Source organism: Lasiodiplodia theobromae, assembly GCF_012971845.1.
Source record: "Lasiodiplodia theobromae strain AM2As chromosome Unknown scaffold_17, whole genome shotgun sequence".
NCBI classification, from domain to species: Eukaryota; Fungi; Ascomycota; class Dothideomycetes; order Botryosphaeriales; family Botryosphaeriaceae; genus Lasiodiplodia; species Lasiodiplodia theobromae.
The window spans coordinates 677,570-698,351 of NW_023336377.1; the positions used below are offsets into that span (position 1 = coordinate 677,570).

General features: G+C 54.9%; 10 protein-coding genes across 10 annotated transcripts; 5 read left to right on the forward strand and 5 right to left on the reverse strand.

Annotated features, from left to right (window-relative positions):
* Positions 1-471: 471 nt before the first annotated feature.
* LTHEOB_6131 (Alpha-mannosyltransferase) lies at positions 472-1,540 on the reverse strand (the record flags this gene model as incomplete). Its single annotated transcript, XM_035515354.1, has 3 exons — positions 472-688; positions 745-1,186; positions 1,240-1,540. 3 exons carry the CDS (start codon positions 1,538-1,540, stop codon positions 472-474), a joined length of 960 nt encoding a protein of 319 aa, XP_035373262.1.
* Positions 1,541-2,486: 946 nt separating this feature from the next.
* Positions 2,487-3,768, forward strand: LTHEOB_6132 (Mannose-6-phosphate isomerase; the record flags this gene model as incomplete). The annotated part of the gene is made up of 4 exons (XM_035515355.1): positions 2,487-2,539; positions 2,587-2,773; positions 2,825-3,184; positions 3,241-3,768. 4 exons carry the CDS (start codon positions 2,487-2,489, stop codon positions 3,766-3,768), a joined length of 1,128 nt encoding a protein of 375 aa, XP_035373263.1.
* A 3,288-nt stretch (positions 3,769-7,056) lies between these two features.
* On the forward strand, positions 7,057-7,676 carry LTHEOB_6133 (uncharacterized protein; the record flags this gene model as incomplete). The annotated part of the gene is made up of 3 exons (XM_035515356.1): positions 7,057-7,103; positions 7,159-7,500; positions 7,616-7,676. 3 exons carry the CDS (start codon positions 7,057-7,059, stop codon positions 7,674-7,676), a joined length of 450 nt encoding a protein of 149 aa, XP_035373264.1.
* Positions 7,677-8,688: 1,012 nt separating this feature from the next.
* LTHEOB_6134 (DNA binding protein sart-1) lies at positions 8,689-10,692 on the reverse strand (the record flags this gene model as incomplete). The annotated part of the gene is made up of 1 exon (XM_035515357.1): positions 8,689-10,692. One exon carries the CDS (start codon positions 10,690-10,692, stop codon positions 8,689-8,691), a length of 2,004 nt encoding a protein of 667 aa, XP_035373265.1.
* Positions 10,693-11,719: 1,027 nt separating this feature from the next.
* On the reverse strand, positions 11,720-12,454 carry LTHEOB_6135 (54s ribosomal protein l24; the record flags this gene model as incomplete). Its single annotated transcript, XM_035515358.1, has 1 exon — positions 11,720-12,454. The coding sequence occupies one exon, from the start codon at positions 12,452-12,454 to the stop codon at positions 11,720-11,722; it is 735 nt and encodes a 244-aa protein (XP_035373266.1).
* A 602-nt stretch (positions 12,455-13,056) lies between these two features.
* LTHEOB_6136 (Mitochondrial peptidyl-tRNA hydrolase) lies at positions 13,057-13,774 on the forward strand (the record flags this gene model as incomplete). Its single annotated transcript, XM_035515359.1, has 2 exons — positions 13,057-13,411; positions 13,467-13,774. 2 exons carry the CDS (start codon positions 13,057-13,059, stop codon positions 13,772-13,774), a joined length of 663 nt encoding a protein of 220 aa, XP_035373267.1.
* Positions 13,775-14,066: 292 nt separating this feature from the next.
* LTHEOB_6137 (Heterokaryon incompatibility protein) lies at positions 14,067-16,360 on the reverse strand (the record flags this gene model as incomplete). Its single annotated transcript, XM_035515360.1, has 3 exons — positions 14,067-15,002; positions 15,343-15,370; positions 15,843-16,360. The coding sequence occupies 3 exons, from the start codon at positions 16,358-16,360 to the stop codon at positions 14,067-14,069; spliced, it is 1,482 nt and encodes a 493-aa protein (XP_035373268.1).
* A 310-nt stretch (positions 16,361-16,670) lies between these two features.
* LTHEOB_6138 (uncharacterized protein) lies at positions 16,671-17,716 on the reverse strand (the record flags this gene model as incomplete). Its single annotated transcript, XM_035515361.1, has 2 exons — positions 16,671-17,566; positions 17,626-17,716. The coding sequence occupies 2 exons, from the start codon at positions 17,714-17,716 to the stop codon at positions 16,671-16,673; spliced, it is 987 nt and encodes a 328-aa protein (XP_035373269.1).
* Positions 17,717-18,320: 604 nt separating this feature from the next.
* On the forward strand, positions 18,321-19,214 carry LTHEOB_6139 (Pth2-domain-containing protein; the record flags this gene model as incomplete). Its single annotated transcript, XM_035515362.1, has 3 exons — positions 18,321-18,650; positions 18,712-19,109; positions 19,157-19,214. 3 exons carry the CDS (start codon positions 18,321-18,323, stop codon positions 19,212-19,214), a joined length of 786 nt encoding a protein of 261 aa, XP_035373270.1.
* A 518-nt stretch (positions 19,215-19,732) lies between these two features.
* LTHEOB_6140 (50s ribosomal protein Mrp49) lies at positions 19,733-20,536 on the forward strand (the record flags this gene model as incomplete). The annotated part of the gene is made up of 3 exons (XM_035515364.1): positions 19,733-19,771; positions 19,912-20,018; positions 20,110-20,536. 3 exons carry the CDS (start codon positions 19,733-19,735, stop codon positions 20,534-20,536), a joined length of 573 nt encoding a protein of 190 aa, XP_035373271.1.
* Between the last annotated feature and the right edge of the window lie 246 nt (positions 20,537-20,782).

A 20,782-nucleotide genomic window follows, 5' to 3' on the forward strand; every position in this document is an offset into this window, starting at 1 on the left:
TTTGTGCTGAAGCGATCTCGACGAGGCCAGGTGTAAACTTGACCTGCGAGTGGGCGGAGTTGGAGGTGCTGGGAGTGGTTCGGGATAGGGCTGGGGCTTGATGGGTTGGGCCCGACGAGGATCGCCGGCTAACTCAAGGGTGGAAAGCTTGTTGCCGCTTTCTGTCACCATGGTCGGCACAATTGCGGGGCCGTCTTGGTGCAGTGAGGGTCTCAATTTTGAGAACGGTGTAGCTATGACAAAGCAATATCACTCTTTTTTTTTTCATTTATTTACTCCTCGTAGATTGCAGGCAGAATATTTGTTTATAAAGGGTTTAGGCTTAAGTAGCCTTTGGTATCAGGATACTAATACATAGCACTGTACGATCAGACCGAAGATGCTAACAGGAATCCAAACGCCTCGCAAACTTTATGTCACCATGAACTCGGATATACCCATTGAACGCCAACAACTCAAATGTTCAATTCATCAAGACGACGAGTCCGAACTCTTCTGGGATACGCCCCACCAGGGCGCCATATCGTCCTCGCACGTGTTCTTCTTCTCGTCATTACAATCGGGAAAGGCGGCAATGAAATCGCCTTCTTGATACATGGCATCCGTGCCGCCCTCCTCGGCTCTGGTGTAGGCATTCATGATGCGTTGGGGAACAAGAGCAAGCTTGGCAAGGACCGTACCGTGCCACCTAGAAAGTCGGTTAATTCACTTTCAATCCGCATCATGAAGGATCTCCAAACTTACTGAACAATGTGCTCCAGCGCGTGGCCCTCAGCCCTCTGGAAGTTGTACGACCGGTACAGCGGATCGAACCACGCATCCAAGAAGTACTTGGCCCAGTCTCCCCGCCGAATAATGAAGCTATTCTGGCACAGGTTATCCGTGTCCTGGGTCAAGACGAAATCGACGTTGTCTCCAGAAATATGCGCGAATGTCTTGATAACGCTATCCGGAGGAACGACCGGTAGGCCGACAATCATGAGCTGTTCGAGGCGGGACTTCTGCATAATGTGCTGTTCGATTGAGAGGTCTTGGTTCATGACGAGGCTATTGATGTCGAGGTAGAAGAAGTAGGTGCTGTGAGGGAAAGCGGTCATGGCGTGGCGCATCGAAGGGATCTTGGCCCAGGTGATCGGGTTGTTGCCGACGTCGTAGTCGGAGGCGTTGGCGAAGAAGGTTGCGTAGCCTAGACACCAGTCAGCTTTCCTAAGGCATATCCAGCACACTGGCCAAACTGACCATGCTTGGCGGCGTAGGTCTCCCGGTTCAGCCGGATCTTTTCCTTGAACGAGTCGGACAGGCGTGAGTCGAAGGTAGTGACGACCACGACGGGCGGGGTGCCGGCGGGAATGTATTCCGGGGCTGGTCCGGCGAAGAACCAAGTCTTGACGATGTAAAGGAAGCCCAGGGCGATCAAGCCGTAGATGGCAAGCTGTCTGGCCATGCGACAGGTAAGAAAGGAGCCTTGGCTGCGCGCATTGGCGGCTGCGACGTAGGGCGGCGGGCGCGAGGTCTTGCGCGGAGGGAATGCGAAATGCATGGCGGAGGTTGAGTCGGGAGAGGAGTGCGGCGCTCGCGAATTGGGGAGATAGAGTTGGCGGATCGACAAGCACGCAAGGAGAGGTGTTGTAGGCGGAGGAGAGGGCGATCAAGGCGACATGATCCCGAGAGCGTGCGCGACGGATACGAGGACGAGGAGTGTGGTGTCGAAGGAGTCAGCAGCTCAGCTACCACGGTGGCATACGAGATGGAGGAGCCAAGAGTGCTTGTAATCTCCTGCTGCGGACCCTGGAGCGCCGGGCGGTGAGCAGCCGCGCGACGGTGATTTGACACACCCTGGTTCCGCCCTGTCACCAATCCCTGTCGCCGCTCGCGTCACCCGTCCCTCTCTCTGTTTTTCGAGAACGACGTTGAGCGCTGCATCTCCGAGTTTAGCCCCCGCACGGTCTGTGGAGACGCCTCTAGTTTCCAATTCCACGACAATCTGATCCGGGATTCGCGCGGACCGTGCTACTCTGTCGCAACTTCGCGGCCATGGATCGACCAAGAACACCACGCTACCATAACGAAACTTGGAGTGCGGGGCCGAAGCGTGTACAGCGACGACACAATGGTGATTAACAATCAATGTCTGCACTGACTGACTTTCTCCACAAAACGACGGGTTCCGGGCCTCCCGTTGGTTCTTTGCGCCGCATCTTCCACCCCCGATACGCCGACGCGACTATGACGTCGAGTCTCTGCTGAGTTGCCTTCATAAACAACCCACGTCTCCTGTGCTGCCGCGACCAAACTACAACTACACTACTCTCGCCTTCGGCTTTGGTGCTTTGTCTCTTCCTCTCGGCAATTGAATCGTTTTTGTCACTTTGTGTCTGCCAATTCCTTGCATTATGTCTCAAAAAGTCGTCCAGCTGAAATGCTACTGCAACGAGTACCCGTGGGGAAAGCAGGGCTCTCAGTCTGTCGCTGCTCGATTGGCAGCCATGACGCCCAGGACTGATTTCAAGCTCGACGAGAGCAAGCCTTACGCCGAAATGTATCTCCTCTTGACTCTGCTCCCGCTGCCCATGCTGACGGATTCAGGTGGTACGGCACCTACCCGGACCTACCAGCATATGTCTTGGAAACGGGAGAAAATCTCCAGGACTTCATCAACAAGAACCCAGACCAGCTATTAGGCAAGACAGTAGTCCAGAAATTCGGCCAGGACTTGCCCTACCTCCCTAAGGTCTTGTCCATTGCGAAAGCTCTTCCGCTTCAACTGCATCCAGTCAGTCTCGCTCCGCCTGTGATCCGAGCTGCCAATGCTGATACTTCGTAGAACAAGGAGCTTGCATCCGAGCTGCACAGAAAGAACCCTTCGAGCTTCACTGACCCGAACCACAAGCCCGAGATCGCAATTGCTTTGACCAAGTTTGAAGCTTTCTGCGGCTTCAAGCCGCTCAAGGATATTGAGCAGCTCATGTCACTCGAGGCTTTGCAGAGATTCCTGCCCGAAGTCAAGAAGCCTTCATTTGACGATCAGACGCTCAAGTATGTGGTGCAGCGTATGCTTGAGGCGTCAGAGTCCGAAGTGAAGCAGGTGGAAGAGGCGCTGGGCAAGGCGGGTAAGTCGGCATTTGGAAAGTACACCAACATTCCGGATCTGCTGCCGCGCTTGCAAGGCCAGTACGGGAAGACGGTATGTTGAGCCTGTTTCTGAGCTCAGTCATGTTGCTGATACCAAAAATTCCACAGGACCCTGGCAGTCTGGTCGCCCTCATCACCATGAACTACCTGGTACTACAGCCTGGACAGAGCATCTACATCCCCGCTGATGGAATCCACGCCTACCTGGCTGGAGACATTATCGAGTGCATGGCGCGGTCAAACAACGTTCTCAACACCGGCTTCTGCCCGCGCGCCGACCGTGACAACATCGAAACGTTCGTTTCCTGTCTGACATTCACTCCCCATGATGCCAACGAGGCCATCCTGCCTAGCAAGCCCTACCAAGGTAGCAAGAACGGTCATACTAAGGTATATGCTCCTCCCATGGGTGAGTTTAACATGCTCGCAACCGAAGTGCCATGTGGAGCCAGCGAAACTCTTTCCGCCGTCACTGGGCCCAGTTCGTTGGTATGCACGCAAGGCTCTGGTGACCTCAAAATCGACGGAAAGGTCTACGAGATTAAGGAGGGCTATATTTTCTTTGTTGGGCAAGGCGTCGAGGTCGAATACAGCGCCAGGGAAGCTCTTCAAATTTTCACTGCTTACGTGGAGTAGAGCCAGAGCTCGCTGCGCCACGGGTTTATGATGTCACGATTGCGAAGAGTTAGTAGAATAGAATAGACATGGGCTCTCTGGATTATGGGGGTCTGATCCGGCGTACCCTGAGCTAGGCTCCCCAACTGGATAAGTTTCTGAGGATGTACCCTGGTTGATCACGTCCTACTCCCATAAAAGCATTGAATATATAATCTGGCTTCATCTTTCTGAGTTTTTCCAACAATACTGCAAGCCCCACGAATTCACTCCATCGCCAAATATTCGACAGTTCCAGTGCACCAGTCAAGTGGAACCACCTACGATCAATTTCGACTTTCTCCAAAATGTTTCCATATCCATACCAACGACCGAGGACGATTAGGGTCGATTCCGCCCGCTTCGATGAAGAGAGGACGACACATCACAGTTACAGCTCTTCCGAACCCAAGAACTACAACAGGAACGTTTTCAAGGCCGCTCTTCTGTTCTGGTTTTCACTTGCGCTTATAGCGGGAACTACGGCCATCATCCGCACCCTTATGGGCACAGATGAAGAACACCTTGCGAGCTCCCACCCCTTCCTTGCGATGACCGCGCTTGGGCAAATGATGGTGGCCGAGAGGATTCGTTACCACATGAATGAGTCTTTCCCGAAGTTGACGCACGCGTGCAACATGATTGCGCTCCACTATCATGTCTTCATGATAGCGTCCATGGGCTTCATGGCGGGTGAACACAGTCCAATTGATGTACCGCTGGCGATATTCTTGATGTTGTTTGATGTGGTATCAGTCGCTTGGTCGTGCGGACTTTTTGGTGGGATGCAGCCTTTGTTCAGGGCCTGGGACTCCGCCAGGCGTAGGATGCGTCGCTTGGAATGATGCGCCACTTAGAAATTCGACATGTATGCTTCAGTATTTAACAACTGCTGAAGTGTGAGCTTGTATGCATAGACCATAGAACTTTCACTTTAGAGTGTTTATGGCTTATTTTTCCCATCAAATTTTCACTGAGCAGTACCGGCGTCACTCTTCCAGTTTCGCCCACGGAATATTGACCCCGTCCCGTGGAAAGAGTGACCCCGTTTCCAGGCACCGTGTATTTCATTTTTCACTGCCGCTCTCAACTGCAGACTACATGTTTATAACAAGCTTGCACAGCACTACGAGGAGCTCCAAATCAAACATTGAAGGCAGCACGTCTGAGAAATCCATCCATGAACCAACAAAATGTCTTCTCCCAACTCTCCCGTCACAAACGCCGTCGGCTCCACTTCCTCCGCCGACCTTGCAACATCCGAGCAGAATGCACCTACGACAAGGCACAGCCGAGGCTTGGCTGAAAGACCGACACAACCTTCCATCTGCAAGCGTTGCCATGCGCAGCAAGACGAGCCAAGCACCCCCGCTGTGCAAACCTTCTTATTCAATGATCCAGTGGAGACTGAAGAGACAGAACTGCGAGACCCCGCGGCCGCAGAAGCGACACCGGAGCCTGACTTTCTGCTTCTTGAAGAGGAGCTACTGGAGGATGAAGTTGTAGCGCCTTTCGATATGCCTTGCTTCATTTTCTTGGTGCTCACGGTGGTTCTCCTCTCGCTCTTGTCTGAGGCCACGGCTCCGTTGAGGGTTTCCTATTATCTCAAATCCTTTAGCAATTTCTTCGGAATGACGGAGGCGTTTCATATGATTTTATGGTCAGCTGAGTGGATATTGCGGCAGGAAGAGATGTCATTTTGGCCTGTGGTTGCCTTTTTAGTTGGAAATGTGCTGCTTTTGAGGTTTATGTGAGTTGGGTCAGGTGTACTTAGCGTTTAAAGTAATTAGAAAATTGTCAAGACCACGGGTGCCACGAGTGCCGGACCTCTGCCTGAGACATACCCCGGCGCCCGGCCCTACGAGCATGAAAGTCACGTGCCATTGGCACACGAGTCTTTTCTTACGCTTCGCTAGAGGCCTCCCGAATCCCCTAAAGATTCATCTCGATAGCAGTCCAGTCTTCTTGTTTCCATCAGCAGTTGTTCCCATTAGCAGTAAACTCCCTGTTCCACCTCAGTACGCATACGCCTCACAAAAATATAAGTTTTCAAAATGTGCAGCCCGAAAAGATGATTCAACGTGCTAGGCTTCGCGAGCCATTCGTCGTGTACAGAAGAATATCAAGACCAGTCAGGCTGCCATCTGCCGTGGGTGTGATTCTCTGGCCAACGTTTGAACAAAATTATGGAATACTAATCTGGATGATCGCATGTCGGACATCTCGTCACCGATATTCCATCTTCGCAGCCTGTTGTAACCCTTCGAATATGCAGCATAGATTTTTCAACTCGTTTTCGATCAGACAATTGTGAGAGCTGTATAAGCATCAAAGTGACCTTGTGGCACCTCTGCTCGATCCCCACCTTGCCCGTTGCGGCAGTCCCTCGCAGCCTGTCTCATTCGCTGCTCCCCCCGATCGTGCTCAGTATAACAGCACCCACGAGCCGGCGAATGCAAGCCATCTAGCGCCGAGGGCCAGCCAAGCGTACGCACAGGGGGCCAACGCCGCACGCTCGCCCGTTCGGGCTGGCGCCCTGCTCGCCATTCGACGTCCGCCCGAAACGAACCGTGTGCCTGGGTCCGTTGCCAACCCTGTCTGTGGCGGTATGCAATCCGCTTTCGCTGACGCCTAAATCCCGCTAGATGGCTGAGCTTGCTGTCACCGTAAGCTGCAAGCCACGAGACCGGTCTTACGTCTGATTTGTCTGGCAGCTTTCTCGAGTTCTATGGCATGGCGCGAAGACCGTTAGTCCGAATGCACGATGCGGGCAGTAAGTAGGGAGGCCTTGGCGCGCGCCGATTGGAGGAACAGACATAATGCTTATTCACCATGTCTCTGACTTGTTGTTTGGTACCGCACAGTGCGTCACCTTTAACATTCACATTGCAGCTCCTCTCAGTCAGCTAAACAGGGCTGCGTCCATGTGCGTGCGGCGCCATGCGAAAGGTAGGAGCCTCGCTGTGGCGGTAGAATATTTAAATGCTCACTTCTTATGCTCTTTCAATTGTCCTCGGCGCTGTGCGGCTTCATCACTGTGTTCAACCACATGCTCAAGAAACTTGACAGCCCTTGTCTCTGCACACACCTCGACCTAACTACAATATTCTCCGTCCCCTTCCCATTTCTCAACATACAGACGTGTTACATTGTCTTCCTGATGACAGATCGGATTCATTGGTGCCCCTTTTGCGATGTACCGCCATATAGGAGCCAGGGAAACCTGACCAACCACATCGAGGAGAACCACGAACCTCAGAAACATCACCGATGCCTGGACTGCGGGAGGTCATGGAACACCAAGCTGGGACGTACCCGTCATGTCAACAGGACCAAGTGTTCCCGTCAACATTTTGAGACGACACACCATAGTGACAAGAAGAGCCTATACGCCTGCGGCATCTGCGAGGCTGTGTTTGATGACTTCGCCCTCCGTCAAGAACACTTGCTTAACCATCAGCAGAGCGGCATGTCAAAGGATGCTTGGACAAAGGACACCACGATGCACAGCCTTCTCAGCTATCCCTCCATTTCCGCAACGTGGAACTTGCTCGTCAGTCAAACTGTCCCATACTTGAACCCAGGTACTCTGTCGTGGAATTGGTCCAACTGTAGGGCCACCGGGGCAATGGAAGCGCTGGAGCACAAGCGCTTTAATAATAACCAGGAGCTTCGGGGCATTCTGGATGATGTCCTCGGAACCCTGGATGAAAGGTATGAGAATGGCCCCCGATACCAATCCTGAGGAAGGCCGTTATGCAATCAAGGCCACAGTGGGCTTGGCGCGGTGGTGATGTTCAGTTCGGTATGTATCTGACATTGGAAACAGGACGTTCGATCAAGCTCTGTTTGCTGGTGTGGTCGATGACTTCGACTGGGCGTTCATTTGAGTTACCTGCCTGCGTTAGTAGTGAAACATCACAAGAATGATGAAGTTCTAGAAGCAATGCAATGTTCTTGCCTTTTTTCATCGATATGCCAGTAGCGTGCTTCGCGTCCTTCGAATGATTTTTTTCGCCTGCGTTGGGAAACTGATTCAAGAACGATGATTGGTTCATTTGGCCCTTTGTAATTCAAGACCAGCAGTTGCAGCACATTTAACAGCATCAAGCTGCTAGCCTTAGAAGAAGAGAGGGGGTGGAGGTGGGCGGGGCGGGTGGGGAAGGGGGGAAGGTGGGGCGGTTACAGAATCTCTTCACTGTCGACCGGTTACCTTACGACGTTCTTTTATAATGTCGCCGGCAGACTTTCATACTCGGACGTCACATCTCACATTTACGTGTACTGCGTCATCAACTACGGATCATCTATCATTTACAGGCAAAAAATCCTTTGCTACATATCACATAGCGTCATACACGACCCGCCCGAGGATTCTAAAGTAATACGACGCCAATCCAAAATACTGTCAGCGAATCACTTTGGTACACGAGATATTGAGTCCGAGATCAGCCTGCTGCACTACAGGGATCATGGGATCTCATTGCATTTCGACTATTCCGAGACAGAGCTTTGAGCCGACTGGCGTATCAATGGGCACTGAAATGCTGACGACGTTCGGGAGTGTAGCTACTTCGCATGCATCGGCGCCGCCATCACATCATTGCTATTGGGACAAGAATTACCAAGCACATAGCTTACGGTTAGCTCACTAGGGGCGCAGATGTTGATCGTCTATGGTGAGAACATGGAGCTTGCAGGCAACATACCTTGAAAGCCGTTCCAGGATCTCACGTGGACTAAAGAATAGTTTTGTTTAACATTTAATCCCATTTATACTGACAAGAGTAGTACATACTAACCTTCGAAACACCAGTGCCTCCTTACGCCTTGTCTTCCTCTGCAAGAAACCCTGCAGTCCAGTAAGCTCTCTCTCACTCTCGGCGGACCAGCGTGCACCGTCTATTGCAGGCGCACACCCGCCTGCCTGTTCTTCTTCGCCGTCGTATCCATCGCCGTGTTCATGGCGGTATGCTGGCTGGAGTCCAAGCTGCTCATGGCCTCCCTCTTCTTCTCCTCGTCGATCTTCTTGAGGCGCTTCTCCGTCTTCTGCTTGCCGGAGCCCTTGCCGTGGAACTGGTGGCTGAGGTGCTTGAAGGCCTCCTTCTGGTTCATGCGGCGGCCGAACTCGTCAATGTACTTGAGCTCGACGTTCGGCTTGTACTCCTTGTTGAAGATGTCTGCCATCTTGCGCGACTCGAGGCGGTCGCGGTCCTGGTTGGCCTTCTGAGCCAGGGCTTCACGCTCGCGGGCGGACATGTGCTCGAGGCGGCCAGAGCGGCGATCACGCTCACGCTGGAGCTTGGCGCGCATCTCGGCGTCCGTTTCCATCCTCTGCTTCTCGGCCAGGAAGCGCTGGTGCTCGATGTGCCTCTGGTTGAGCTCGCCGCCATTCGCCTCCGCGATTTGTCCACGCTGCTTGAGGAGATGGAGGGTTGCAGCAATACCGCGGTCGACAGTCTCTTCTTCGTCCAGACCAGTGGTAGTGATGTCTGGAACCGACACGCTCCTTGCTTCGCGGGCTGCTCGTTCTTGTGCCTCCTCGACCTCGGCGTATGACTTGTCCATATCAACATCACCCTCTTCATCCACACCATTGGCTGCCTCGGAGACTGCACGACTCCGTGGCTGAGAGGACTTGTTGCGTTGGCGTTCCGGTCGCTCTGCTGGCCCTTGAAGATTGGCGACGAACTCCGAAGTTTCATCGATGACGAGACCAGGCTCATCTTCCGTATTCTCAACAGTATCCATGACATCGGGAGTTTCGGAGGCTTCCTCACGGAGCTGCCGAGCAAGGTCCTCAGGCTTCATCTTCTTCCTCTTCTTCAAGGCAGCTCGTCGCTGCATGGCAAGGTTCGCTTGCAGGTCTTCGTCATCGATGAAGTCCTCCACGATCTTCTTCTTTGGCGGGGCAGCTTCCGCCTGGTCGACGTCCATCCCCCCGGTTTCTTGGGGTGCAGCAGGCTCTGGCATCGGGAAGATGTCGTCATCGTCGGCAGCCTTCTTCCTGGACTTCTTCTCCTTCTTCTTCTTTTTGGGCTTCTTGATCTTAACTTCGGAGGGGTCCACGTAGTCGGAGATGGGCGTATCCTCTTGCAGCAGGTCAAGGCTAATCTTGACCTTCGACTGGCCGAGAGTGCCATCATCCTTGATCTTCTGAGTCTCTTCCACCGTTCTACCCTGCCCATCAAGAGTAAACACCTTGCGCTTCTTGCCGTCGATTTCTTCGTCGTATTGAGCAAGGATAGATTGCTGGCCGGACTCGTCCATGTCGTTCGGATCGTACGCGCGCTTCCTCTTCTTCGAGTCGAGGCGCTCCTTCGTTCTCTCAGACTCCGCAAGACCGAGGTTCTCCAACTCGTCTCCGGCCTCCTCGTCGTCGACAGCGGCATCCTTGAGCGTCAAAATGTGCTCCTCGCCCTCGCCGAGCTGATCAAACTCGTGGGCAACTTTCACACCGGCCAGGTCCTTCGCAGTGTACTCCGCTTGCAACTGGGCTTCCTGCTCAGCGAGTTCCTGCTCAAGCTTCCTGGCCTTCTCGATTTTCTTCTGTCTCTTCTTCTGCCCCATGAGCCACGTCTTCGCATCCACATCATCGCCCTCACCCAAGCCCTGGCCCTCAAGCTTGGCGAATCGCTGCGCTTGGTCACGGGCCTTCTTGATCGCGTCCTTCTTTGCCTGCAGCTTTGCCTTCGCCGCCTTCTCCTCCTCTATCTGCTTCCAGTTGTCGAATGCGGCGGCGGAGCGGGTTTCGAGGGTGCTTGCGGGCTCTTCATCGGAGTCGTCGCCGGCCTTGGGCTCCTTGAAGACGGGGCCGGACGTGTCTTCCTTGCCGGGGACCGGAAGGGGCTTCATGCCCATGGCCACCCGGATCTTGTTGGCCTCCTCAATCGAGATGGCGTCCATCTTGGGTGATTTGTGCCGCGCTAGGTCTCGAGATAGGTGATGGCAGCCTTTATGCGACGGCGTTGAGGCAAGGGTGGAGAGGACTGACGATTCCGCTGAAGTGTCGCGGGTATCGGTGACGGCGGCGATAGAAGTTGACCTTGGGAGCCGCACTCACCGCCCATCTGGATGCGGTTAGCGGTGAAACGCACGGACGCGACGCGCCCATAAAAATCTCTGGCGCGCGCAACTTTCTTCCTCACCAAAACACAAACCTGTGTCCAGCGCTCCCTTGCGCCTAACGGTATGTCAAATCGCAGTATTTTCCGCGCAGAACCGCAACTAACAATCTCGCAGGTGTCCAGGGTCGAGTGCTGCGACAGTTCGGCCGGCTACGCACAGGGGAGACAATACACCTAGTGTACGTGCCTCTGTGTGGCCGACAGGTATTTCAGAACTACAGCGGGTCGTCTGAACGGTTCCTTGGGGCTCTGCTTCAGGTTGAGCCGGGAGGGCGGCTTTGCGGCGCGTTACATTCCTAGTTTCCGCGGAATTCCTCCATTGGAGGCTGAAGACAGGAGACACAACCGTAACAGCGTACATACTTTTTAGATAGATCTTGATGCTTGTGTTGAGTACATGCTGCCTAAGTCTTGGTCTGAGGACAGATTCAAGTGGCGCCTTCAAATTTCCGACCTGTGCACCTGCATAGCATCTAATTGCTTGCGTCACGCTGCATCTAGATGAAGTTGCCTTGTGTGTTTGACTGCAATCAGTCATGCCGCATTTGCACGTGCAGAGTTACGATGGTTCCTGTAGGGTCATGGAGTTGATTTACTGGCACTTGATTGGCTTGAGATCTATCATGCACATCCGTCTAGGTAGACAAGGCCTGGAGAATGTCGATTTTTCCTTGCCCAGAGCCCAGCAGCTTTTGCTTGCGCCATGCCCGCTGAATGCAATCATAATTTTACAGTATCCTTCCATGAAATCCGTGATATAAACAACCCGTACACAACCACCTGTCTTCCCTAGCACGTAGCCCAATTTATGCCACCACCTTGGGAGCCGCCTTCGCCGAACCCTCTGCCTTGATTGCCTCCTCCACAACAGCTTCTTGAGTCCCCTCGCTCAGCAGCACGCTGTCCTCCTTCTCGAGCATGGAATCGTAGTACTTGACCTGCTCCGCCATCTCCTCCTCCGAGACCTTCTCCCCGCTCATGCCCCTCGTCTGCTCGTCAAACAAAGAATCCCGCGGCAAGCCCAGCTGCTCGCGCTGCAAGGCGTAGCGCTTCTTGACGCGGTCGGTCTGCATGAGGCGCCAGCGGAGCAGCCAGCCGCCCATGCCGAGCTCCTTGATGCGCGCGCTCTTCTCGCCCAGCAGGTACTCGTCCAGGCCGCCGACCTTGTCGATGGTGCGCAGCACGCGGCTGGCCACGCGCACGCGCACGCCGCGGTTGAGTGCGCGCGAGAAGAGCGTCTTGCGCTGGATGTTGGGCCGCCACTGCCGGCGCGTCTTCAGCTCCGACTTCTTCGCCACGTTGTTGCCGAACTGGATCCGCGCCCCGCCGTACAGGCCGTGGTTGGATTGCTTGTACCACAGGCTGGGCCCGTAGGGGTAGCGTGGCACGTCGGCGTGGTCGTCGCGCAGCTTGGCTTTGGTCGACTTCGCGCTGAGGGCGGCGCTGCTGGCGAAGGTGCGGGCTTGTGTTTGCGTCGTTATCGGGCCCGTGAGGCGGCCGAGGAGGGCGAGTGATGACGATGAGGGTGCGCGGAGAGCCATTGTGGCGGTTGTGAGCGGGCGGCGTGCCCGAGACGTGGTGTGGGGGATGGTTGGTATCCGCGGCGGTCGAATTGCTGAGGACGGCTTCCGCGGTGGTGCAAGATTGAAGGTTCGCCGGCCGGAGGTCGTTTCGCCGCCGCGCGCTCGACCGTGCCTAGGTTTGTAAATGCAATTGAGACCACCACGGACGTCTGAAGTTCTTATGTTTCTATTAGGAGTACTGAAGCTACAAGTAAAAAGCAATCTATCATACATTTCGGTCATGCTTTAAAAAATGTGCCATGCTGAACAGGAAGCCAATGTTGGATGACCTCCAAACCCTGTACCTCATACATCTAGTGGGGTCCAAGAACATCGAAGGGAGACAGATCATCATATTTGCAAATCGGGTTTCAATTGAAACATTTGTTGTGAGCAGTTTCCAGTCACCGAGCTGCTGTAAGCTTGCATCGCCGGGTAACCACAGCGTTCCAGCCTCTAGCTCCGCCGAACTGACGTCGACGCCCGAGCTCTCGAGTCTGACTCTCGCCGATCAAACAAAAAAGAACACAACCCGCGTGCGCAACCAGTCCCTCTTTTTCCCCATTCGCCCCGCCTCCACCATGTCGCTCATGCGCCAGAGCGTCGCGATTCCGCTCCCCTGGCTCGTCTCCGCCTTCGTCGGCACTCTCGGCGGCGTCATCGTCGGCGGCCTCTGGCTCGGCAAGCGCGTGTCCGAAGAATGGTACCTGCACGGCGTCGAAGCCGGGCGCGCGGCCGCGAAGTCGGAAAAGAAGGACAAGAAGGAGAAGGAGAAGAAGAAGGACGGAGAAGAGAGCAGCAGCTCGGAGGAGGAAAGCAGCGACTCGGAGGAAGACGAGGATGAGGCTGCGCCGCAGGATCTCAACCCGTTCACGGACCGCAACGAGGAATGCAAGCTTGTGCTGGTCGTGCGGACGGACTTGAAGATGGGCTCGGGTATGTTTCTTGCTGGATCTACATTAGAGGCCGTTTGCGCTGACGCTTCGAGCAGGCAAGATCGCTGCGCAGTGCGGCCATGCCACCCTCGCTTGTTACAAGGCTTTCCTCCGCCAGGCCCCCGACTCGCCGCTCCTTCGCCGCTGGGAGAGGTACGGACAGATGAAGGTGGCGCTGAAGTGCACCAGCGAGGAGGACATGCAGCTGCTCCAGGCGCAGGCGCTGAGCATGGGTCTCTGCGCGCAGGTCATCCATGATGCTGGCCGCACGCAGATTGCTGCCGGCAGCGCCACGGTGCTGGGCATTGGACCTGGCCCCGTCAGCGTTATCAACCAGGTCACTGGGCACTTGAAGTTACTTTAAGTTTGGGAGAGAATGTGGATCACATCCGTGTGATTGCCAAATCGCTCCTCACTGTCCTTCAAAATCCATGGGCTATATGGGTTAGAAGTAGGAGTTCTAGTAGGCGAGAAAGATGAGGATGTTGTGCATTTGCATGGCGTTAGGGGGAGGGACATTGTCTTTAAGATGCAATCACGGATACAAGCATAGCTGGACTGCACGTCTTCGCTGCAGATATTCTCAAGCTCCGAATTGAAGCCCTTCGTGGGCGTGGAAGACACTACGGATTCGAAATACGTAAAACCTCGTGCAATCAGACGATCCGAATTTTGTGAGTCTCAAACTCATCAAAAGCCCTCATGCCTCGGGGATTGGAGACGACTATTCCCACCCTCCGAAACTCTGATTCAACTCCTGTTGGCAGAAGTATGAGTCCACCAACCGTCTTGTCGTCCAACTTGGACGTCATCAGCAGCGAAAGACCTTCCAGCGGTGTGTCGCGCAAGGTAAGGGGCGTGATGAATCCTTCATAGGTAATGTGGTGATCGAAACGGAAGTCAAGTTCTACTGTCGCGATATCACGGTCTGGTTTTGTCGTTCGGATAGTCAACAGCCTGGACTGAGACTTCGATGCTAGGTAGACCTTCGGTGACGGCAACTGGCAGAACTTGCCGCGGATTTTGAGGTGTCCGGCTTTGATGCGCCCAAATGGATTTAGACCGTCAGCAGTGGTTACAGCTGAAACGAGCTCACAGCTTGGGAGGAGAGATATGTGAGAGCTCGAGAGGTCAAGTCCAGGTAAAGACCAAAGGATTCCGTGAGGGTAGGAAACCCAGCTCCATGATGGAGCCAAGTACGCATCAGTGCTCGTTAGTTCAGCAAGTCGCTGGGTCAGCGGAATCTTGTCTTCATCGTCTTCTGCCAAGGTTGTCCACAACAGCCCTTTCTGTAGATCGGACGCCCACAGGCCGGCAACATACTCCAAACCAAGACGATCGGACACATCTCGTGCCAACCCGCAAATGGCAGGGAGACGGTCTTGTTGGTAGGTCAGGTCTCTCAGCGAGTACTCCTCCATGAGCTCGTACCATCTCTGCATTGCCGTTTCCGTGTTCTTGAGGGAGTTCGACCATTCATCTAACGATTCATCGTGAGTGATATAGCCGTTCTCCGCTTCTCGACGCGTGCCCGCCTGGAAGTACACCATGTCATCTCTGAAAACAAGCTTCCTCGGGGACAACAGCCACTCCTGGAGCGGCCATCCACGTACTGTCAGTGCCACTCGGGAAGTAGGGAAATCCCAAGGATCTAGGCAACTAGAGAATACGCTTCGCTCGTCAATCCCTAGAGGATGTGGTAATTTCAAGTAAAATTGCCCACATACTGACGGTCGTAGAGATGACTTGAATTGCACTGCAATTTCCGGCTCAGCTAGTGCGCGATCTGCGAAGCCGCGCTGGCAGCTCTCCCCTGCAAGAGCTGAGATAGTAAGATGCGCCTCAGAGTAAATGGACTTCATCTGTGCGCATTCTCTCTCCCAGTCTTCAGTGTCATCTTGGACGATACACAAGGAATCGACCCACAAGTACCGAAGTCCCAACGCTCGCGTGACCAGCACTGCGTCGCGAAGAGCATCCGGGAGATTCTTCACCGGAATCTCTTGGAGATAATCCCGAAGGGAGTCTTTCTTTGTGGTGAATGACGGCCGGGTTTCTCCCCAGCAGTAACTCAAGGCCACATAAGGAACAGAACGTACGTCCGAGGTTCCATTAGCCAGATTGGCATGTTCGGAGGTGACAATCAGGCGAGGTTCTCGGGCACCATCTCTGCCGCCAACATCCACAAGCCTCGAAGGGAGAAACGAACGAGCCGTTTCTGAGCCCTGTGGAGGACAACCGGCAACAAGTTCGTTGAGTCTTGTTTGACCAGCTGCAGACAGTGCGGATGGAGCGATGGGCCGTCGAGAGATACCTAGCCACCTAGCACACTGACCTAAAGCTCATCAGCCGTGAGTAGGAGGCATGTGCCTGATTAGGAAATACCTGGCGTTGCATGCACTTCAAAAAACAGGGTTTCCTCGATAGCAAACCTGGGTCTCGGCTTTCGGCATTCGTCGATGTGTTCATCGCGAGAGAAAAACAGCTCTATCGCAAGCTCGTCAAAGACGGTTTGATCTCTGTCGTGATTTGAGCGGAAATGGTCGTGGTTGTGGCCTGGTTTGAGCAGGAACTTGAGGTGCTTGGCCAGGACATGTGACCTGTCAGGTGGGACGGGAGTCTTTTCGCCGCCCACGAGCCTCAAGATGGCGATTTTGAGAAGTCGACAAAAGCCGCAACCGGCGGTCGCAGATGCGCTGAGAGCGGGTAGATCCGGCAGGCGGTCTTCGAGCTTGTAGTCCAGGTCCAGCCATCTCTTATCTCCGAACGATACGAAGTCCTCGCCATTTTCGGTTCTGACCTGGCCGCCCTGCTTACCGTCGTCTAGGGCCAGGACCTCGCAGCGTGCGCAGAGCCCGCTGTCTTGGCGGGGCAACGCGGATGCGGGGAGAGAAGGTGTGCTGTCTTCGATAACATAACTCCTGCTGGTGGCTTCACAAATAACGGACATGTCAGGTGGCGCAGATAAACATTCCTGATCGAGGGTGAGACCTGTTTGGAGACTTTGCCGATAGTTCAGTGGAAGAGCAGCAAAGCTGCACTCGTGGTGTGATCCGAGTCGGGGCAGCGACACACAAGTCATGTGGGGGCTTGCGGGGGTCCGGCAAACGGTACACTAGTCAGGATTCGGTAACCGCCGTGATTGGCAGCTCTCAGGAATTTAACATTTCCTAGATGCAGCCACCCAGCTTGTAGAACTCCACTAGTAGATAATACAGCTACGGATCCGATGCCTCCCTGCTTACAAGTGCATTCCTCATTCACTGCCGGCTACCCGTCTTCTGTCTCTCCATCTCCTCCCTGAACGCATTTCGATCATCCGATGGCCTTTCCACAGCTGTGTCCAAACTCGAATCGCTCGAGAGCTTCCGTTGCGCCAGCGGGTCATCCTGGTATTCCCCGGATCTGAGCAACTCATGTTCCTGCAAGAGATCATCCTTTTTGCTAGCTTTACCACGACCCAAACGCTGCCACCGCGCTTTACGGCTGCCGTAGCCTCTTTTGCGACCCATGACGTTACCGAGGCCAATGCGCCTGTGCTTACGCATTCCAAATGCCAACCCGACAACGACGAGGACCGCGAATCCCAAGCAAACCGGCACTCCAACCTTCAGTCCCATTTCACGGGCCGATTTCGGGGCCTCCTGTGGCTCCAGATGTCTCGAAGGTTTTGCCTGGAGCTCCACTGTTGGACCATCGTACACGATTGCGGTAGTTCCAGCGGCAGCGTCCAAGTGTTGTGCGAAGAAAGTGAGGTTGTAGGCTGTATAACCTTGCAGCCATTCTTGTTTCATGTCGATAGCTGTGACGCCAAACTTGCTCTGCATGGGCCCGCTTGCCCACACATTTCTGTTCGTATCATTGAACCAATTGAGCAGGATATTGACGGTCGAATTGGGCTTGAAATAGTGCGGATTCCACGTCACGTAGTAGCGCTCACCGACGTAGACTTCCGAGTTGTTGGTCGGCAGGCAGAACGGCTTTGCAATGCTGAAATCACAGATCGGGAAATCGCCGCTGGGGGCCAGGGAGCTTGATGCGTTTGGTGATAGAGTGGGAGCTACGCCAGTGATAGTCGGTCGGCTCACTATCTCAGTGCTGATGGTCTCCACAGGAGCGGCTGTGGGGGCGGTTGATGTACCGGAGAAGGTGGAGTCTGCAGATTGTCAGGATAAGGAAGCTTTGACTTGATGGATGGAGATCACGACTGCTCACCATCTCTTTTCTCAATCGGACCAGCAGCGACGCCGGACCATTGAGCGGTGACGGCCAGCAGCGCGACAAGCTTGGCGGGCGTAGGATGCATGGTGCGCACTGTCCAGGTCCAGAAATGAAGGATGATACAGTGCGCGGCGGGCGGGTCTCAGCGGCGGCGTAGAGATACGAAGAGTTAAAACGGTGGGAGCGGGCCGCTGAAAACTCAGCGCACGGCGAAGCTCAGCAGGGGACATTGTTGGCGGCAGATAGCCATGGTTGTACTGCCCCAACCAAGGGTGAGATTCACGGCGCCCTTTGCGTGCGACTGGGACGCGACTGCAGGAGGGCCGTTGGAGCTCTGGCCAGCAGTTGCAAGACGTGGAGCACACTAAGCCCAATTCGCCGTAGACTGCCTCCAGCTTAATTCGACGCGTCGCTTCGGGATCCCCTGCCCGCCGCGCGAATTGTCACCTGGCATCTCCATTTCCCTCCATCGCTCAGTGTTTTGCAATTCGGCCTATCCTTAGCGTTGCATACCGTTGGTCGCGCTTCCGGCTTAAGTCCCGTCCTGTTGCCTGCCAGCTCTCCGCCACATTCCTCGCCGCTTATTATCTGCACGATTACCGCATCGTCGCACACCACCGCGCGCCGTCCCTCGCCTCCACCCTCTCCCTTCGCACCCGCTTCCCACCACCACCCCGCGAACCGCCACAATGCGCTTCTCCAAGACTCTCCTGGTCGCCCTCCCCGCGCTTGCGCTCGCCGAGGAGCAAGTGCCTCTGGCCGAGAAGGTCAAGGGCTGGTTTAACAAGGCTCAAGACTACGTCTCGACTGCCATTCCCGCCGTGCAGTCGCCCATCGATGCCGGTGCCTCCAAGGTTGTCGAGAAGGCCGTCGCCAACCTCACCCTGGAGAACTGGCGCGACGTCGTGACCCCCAGCGCCTCTGCTGCCGGCGCCGCCCCCGAGGAGTGGTTGATTTACCTTACCGGCGGCAACAAGACGTGCTTCGGCCTGTGCGGAAACGTTACTGAGGCCTGGACTGTACGTTGGAGGCCCTGTGCCGCCCCATTGGACGCGCAATGCTGACTGACCCGCCTTGCAGAAATCCGTCCCCCTCCTCGCTGCCAGCCCCAAATCGCCCAATCTCGGCCTGGTCGACTGCGAGGCAGAGCCTGTCCTTTGCAACACCTGGGCCGCCGGTCCTCCTTCGATTTTGCACATTCTTCTGCCCGCTCCTCTCGAGGATCAGTCCACCCCAGCCACCACTGTCCGCTTCATCAACCTGAACAGGACCACGACCACTGCCACGGACATTGCCAAGATCTCTCTCGAGGAGAAGTACAAGGAGACCCAGCCCTACGAGGGCATCTTCCACCCCTTTGATGGCGCCCTTGTCAAGTACAACGTGGCCGTTCCCGTCGCCTACGTTATCTGGGGCTTCTCCAAGATGCCCAGCTGGCTGCCCATGATTGCCATCTCCATGCTTAGCAGGACTTTTGTGTAAGTTCTCTGTTTCTTTAATTTGAGTATATCTAACTTTCTATTAGCCGGAGGGCCGCCCCCACTCCCGGTGGTCAGCGCCCTGCGCCTGCCGCCGCGCAGTAGATGATTAGTTCATAACAAGAACGAGTTACACGAACTTGACGCTCCAACTGCGGTAAAAGTTATGCAAAAGTGTCCGCAGGTTCTCAGGGTTTAGATTATTGGATGAGATGGGGTGTAAATACCTGTCACGAGTACTGTTATGAGTACAGAAGCGTACGGCGAAACGTCATGGGTACTACTATAGGACTTAGGTAGTTGGGACTGCGGGGCGTTCGGTCTCATGGCCAATGGATTTTTCATAGCTGCACTGTCGTGGTGATGATGTCCCACTGCCGAGCACACACGTGTGATTTTGTGATAGAATCCTGCAAAATACGCGTCATCCATTGACTTTGTGGCTCGTGGTTCGACGCGAGCGCGTTCGGAACCAGTTGGCGCGCCTTACCGATGAATCAGCGAAAGATAAGATACCGGCGTTCCAAAATTCCGACGGCCCATGGGAAACCTTCTGATCGGCTCCTCCGCCGAATAACAGCATCCACCCGCCCAATACTCCAATTCTCCACACAACCGCCAAGATGCCGACGATAGGACAGCGCATGCACAAGCTGAAGAAAGTAAGAATCATTTTCACCCCCGGATTCCACCCGCAATTGCTAACGCGTCTGCGAATTCACAGCAGGTAACTCCTCGCACTGGCGTGCCGCAACCACCTCCGAAAACCACTAAACTAAGACCACCTTTCTGCCCTAAATAGCTCCTCGCAATCAGACTCGGACCCGGCGCCGCCGTGTTACCCAAGGATGTCAAGAAAATAACCATGCGCTTCGCGCCCAAGATTGACGACGGCCACCGAGGACCCAAGTACGTCCGACACCTCACCATACCACCGGCCTGAACCAGAGCACAAACGTCTCTAACAACAACGCCCCTCGTCGCGATTGGGGACATACAGGAAGTTCTTCCGGACGATGCTTCCGCGCCTGCAGTACCGCAACCCCGCGCTGCGCATCACCGTCGACCGCACCGCCGCGCAGTCCGACCCGGCCGTCATGAACATCATCTTCTCTTCCTCCTCTTCCGCACCCTCTTCCTCCACCTCCACCGAAGCGCAATCGGCAACAACATCGGCCAACCGCACCGTCACCATCCAGATGAAGCACAAGACGGAGAGCGAGATCCTGCAGCAGCTGTACGAGGCCACGGGCGCGCAAGAGGTCGAGCCGACGGAGGTGGAGAAAGAAGAGCTGCAGGAGCTGAAGGAGTACGACGAGCGCAGCCGCAGGGACAGCGAGCGCCAGACCGAGGTCAACAGGCAGCGCAAGAGGGAGGCTGAGATGCTGGCTGCGGCGAGGGGAGGCGTGGCGTTGAATCCGTCGTAGAGACGGGATGGGTGTGTGTGGCGCGTAGGGGAAACCTTGGTGTGGGGGGGTTAGATGGAAGGAAGAAAAAGAATGTGGTATTAGAACTGGGGTGTGAAAGGAGGAGAGAAAGATACCGAGCGCTTGCGTCGGATTGTACCATATTGCAGGATTACGGACATATATCAAAAAGCGCGTTTTTCTCGGACGAGAGGATACTCAGATATGTTCAAATGGGAGTGCGGGCCAATAGACTGAGATAATACG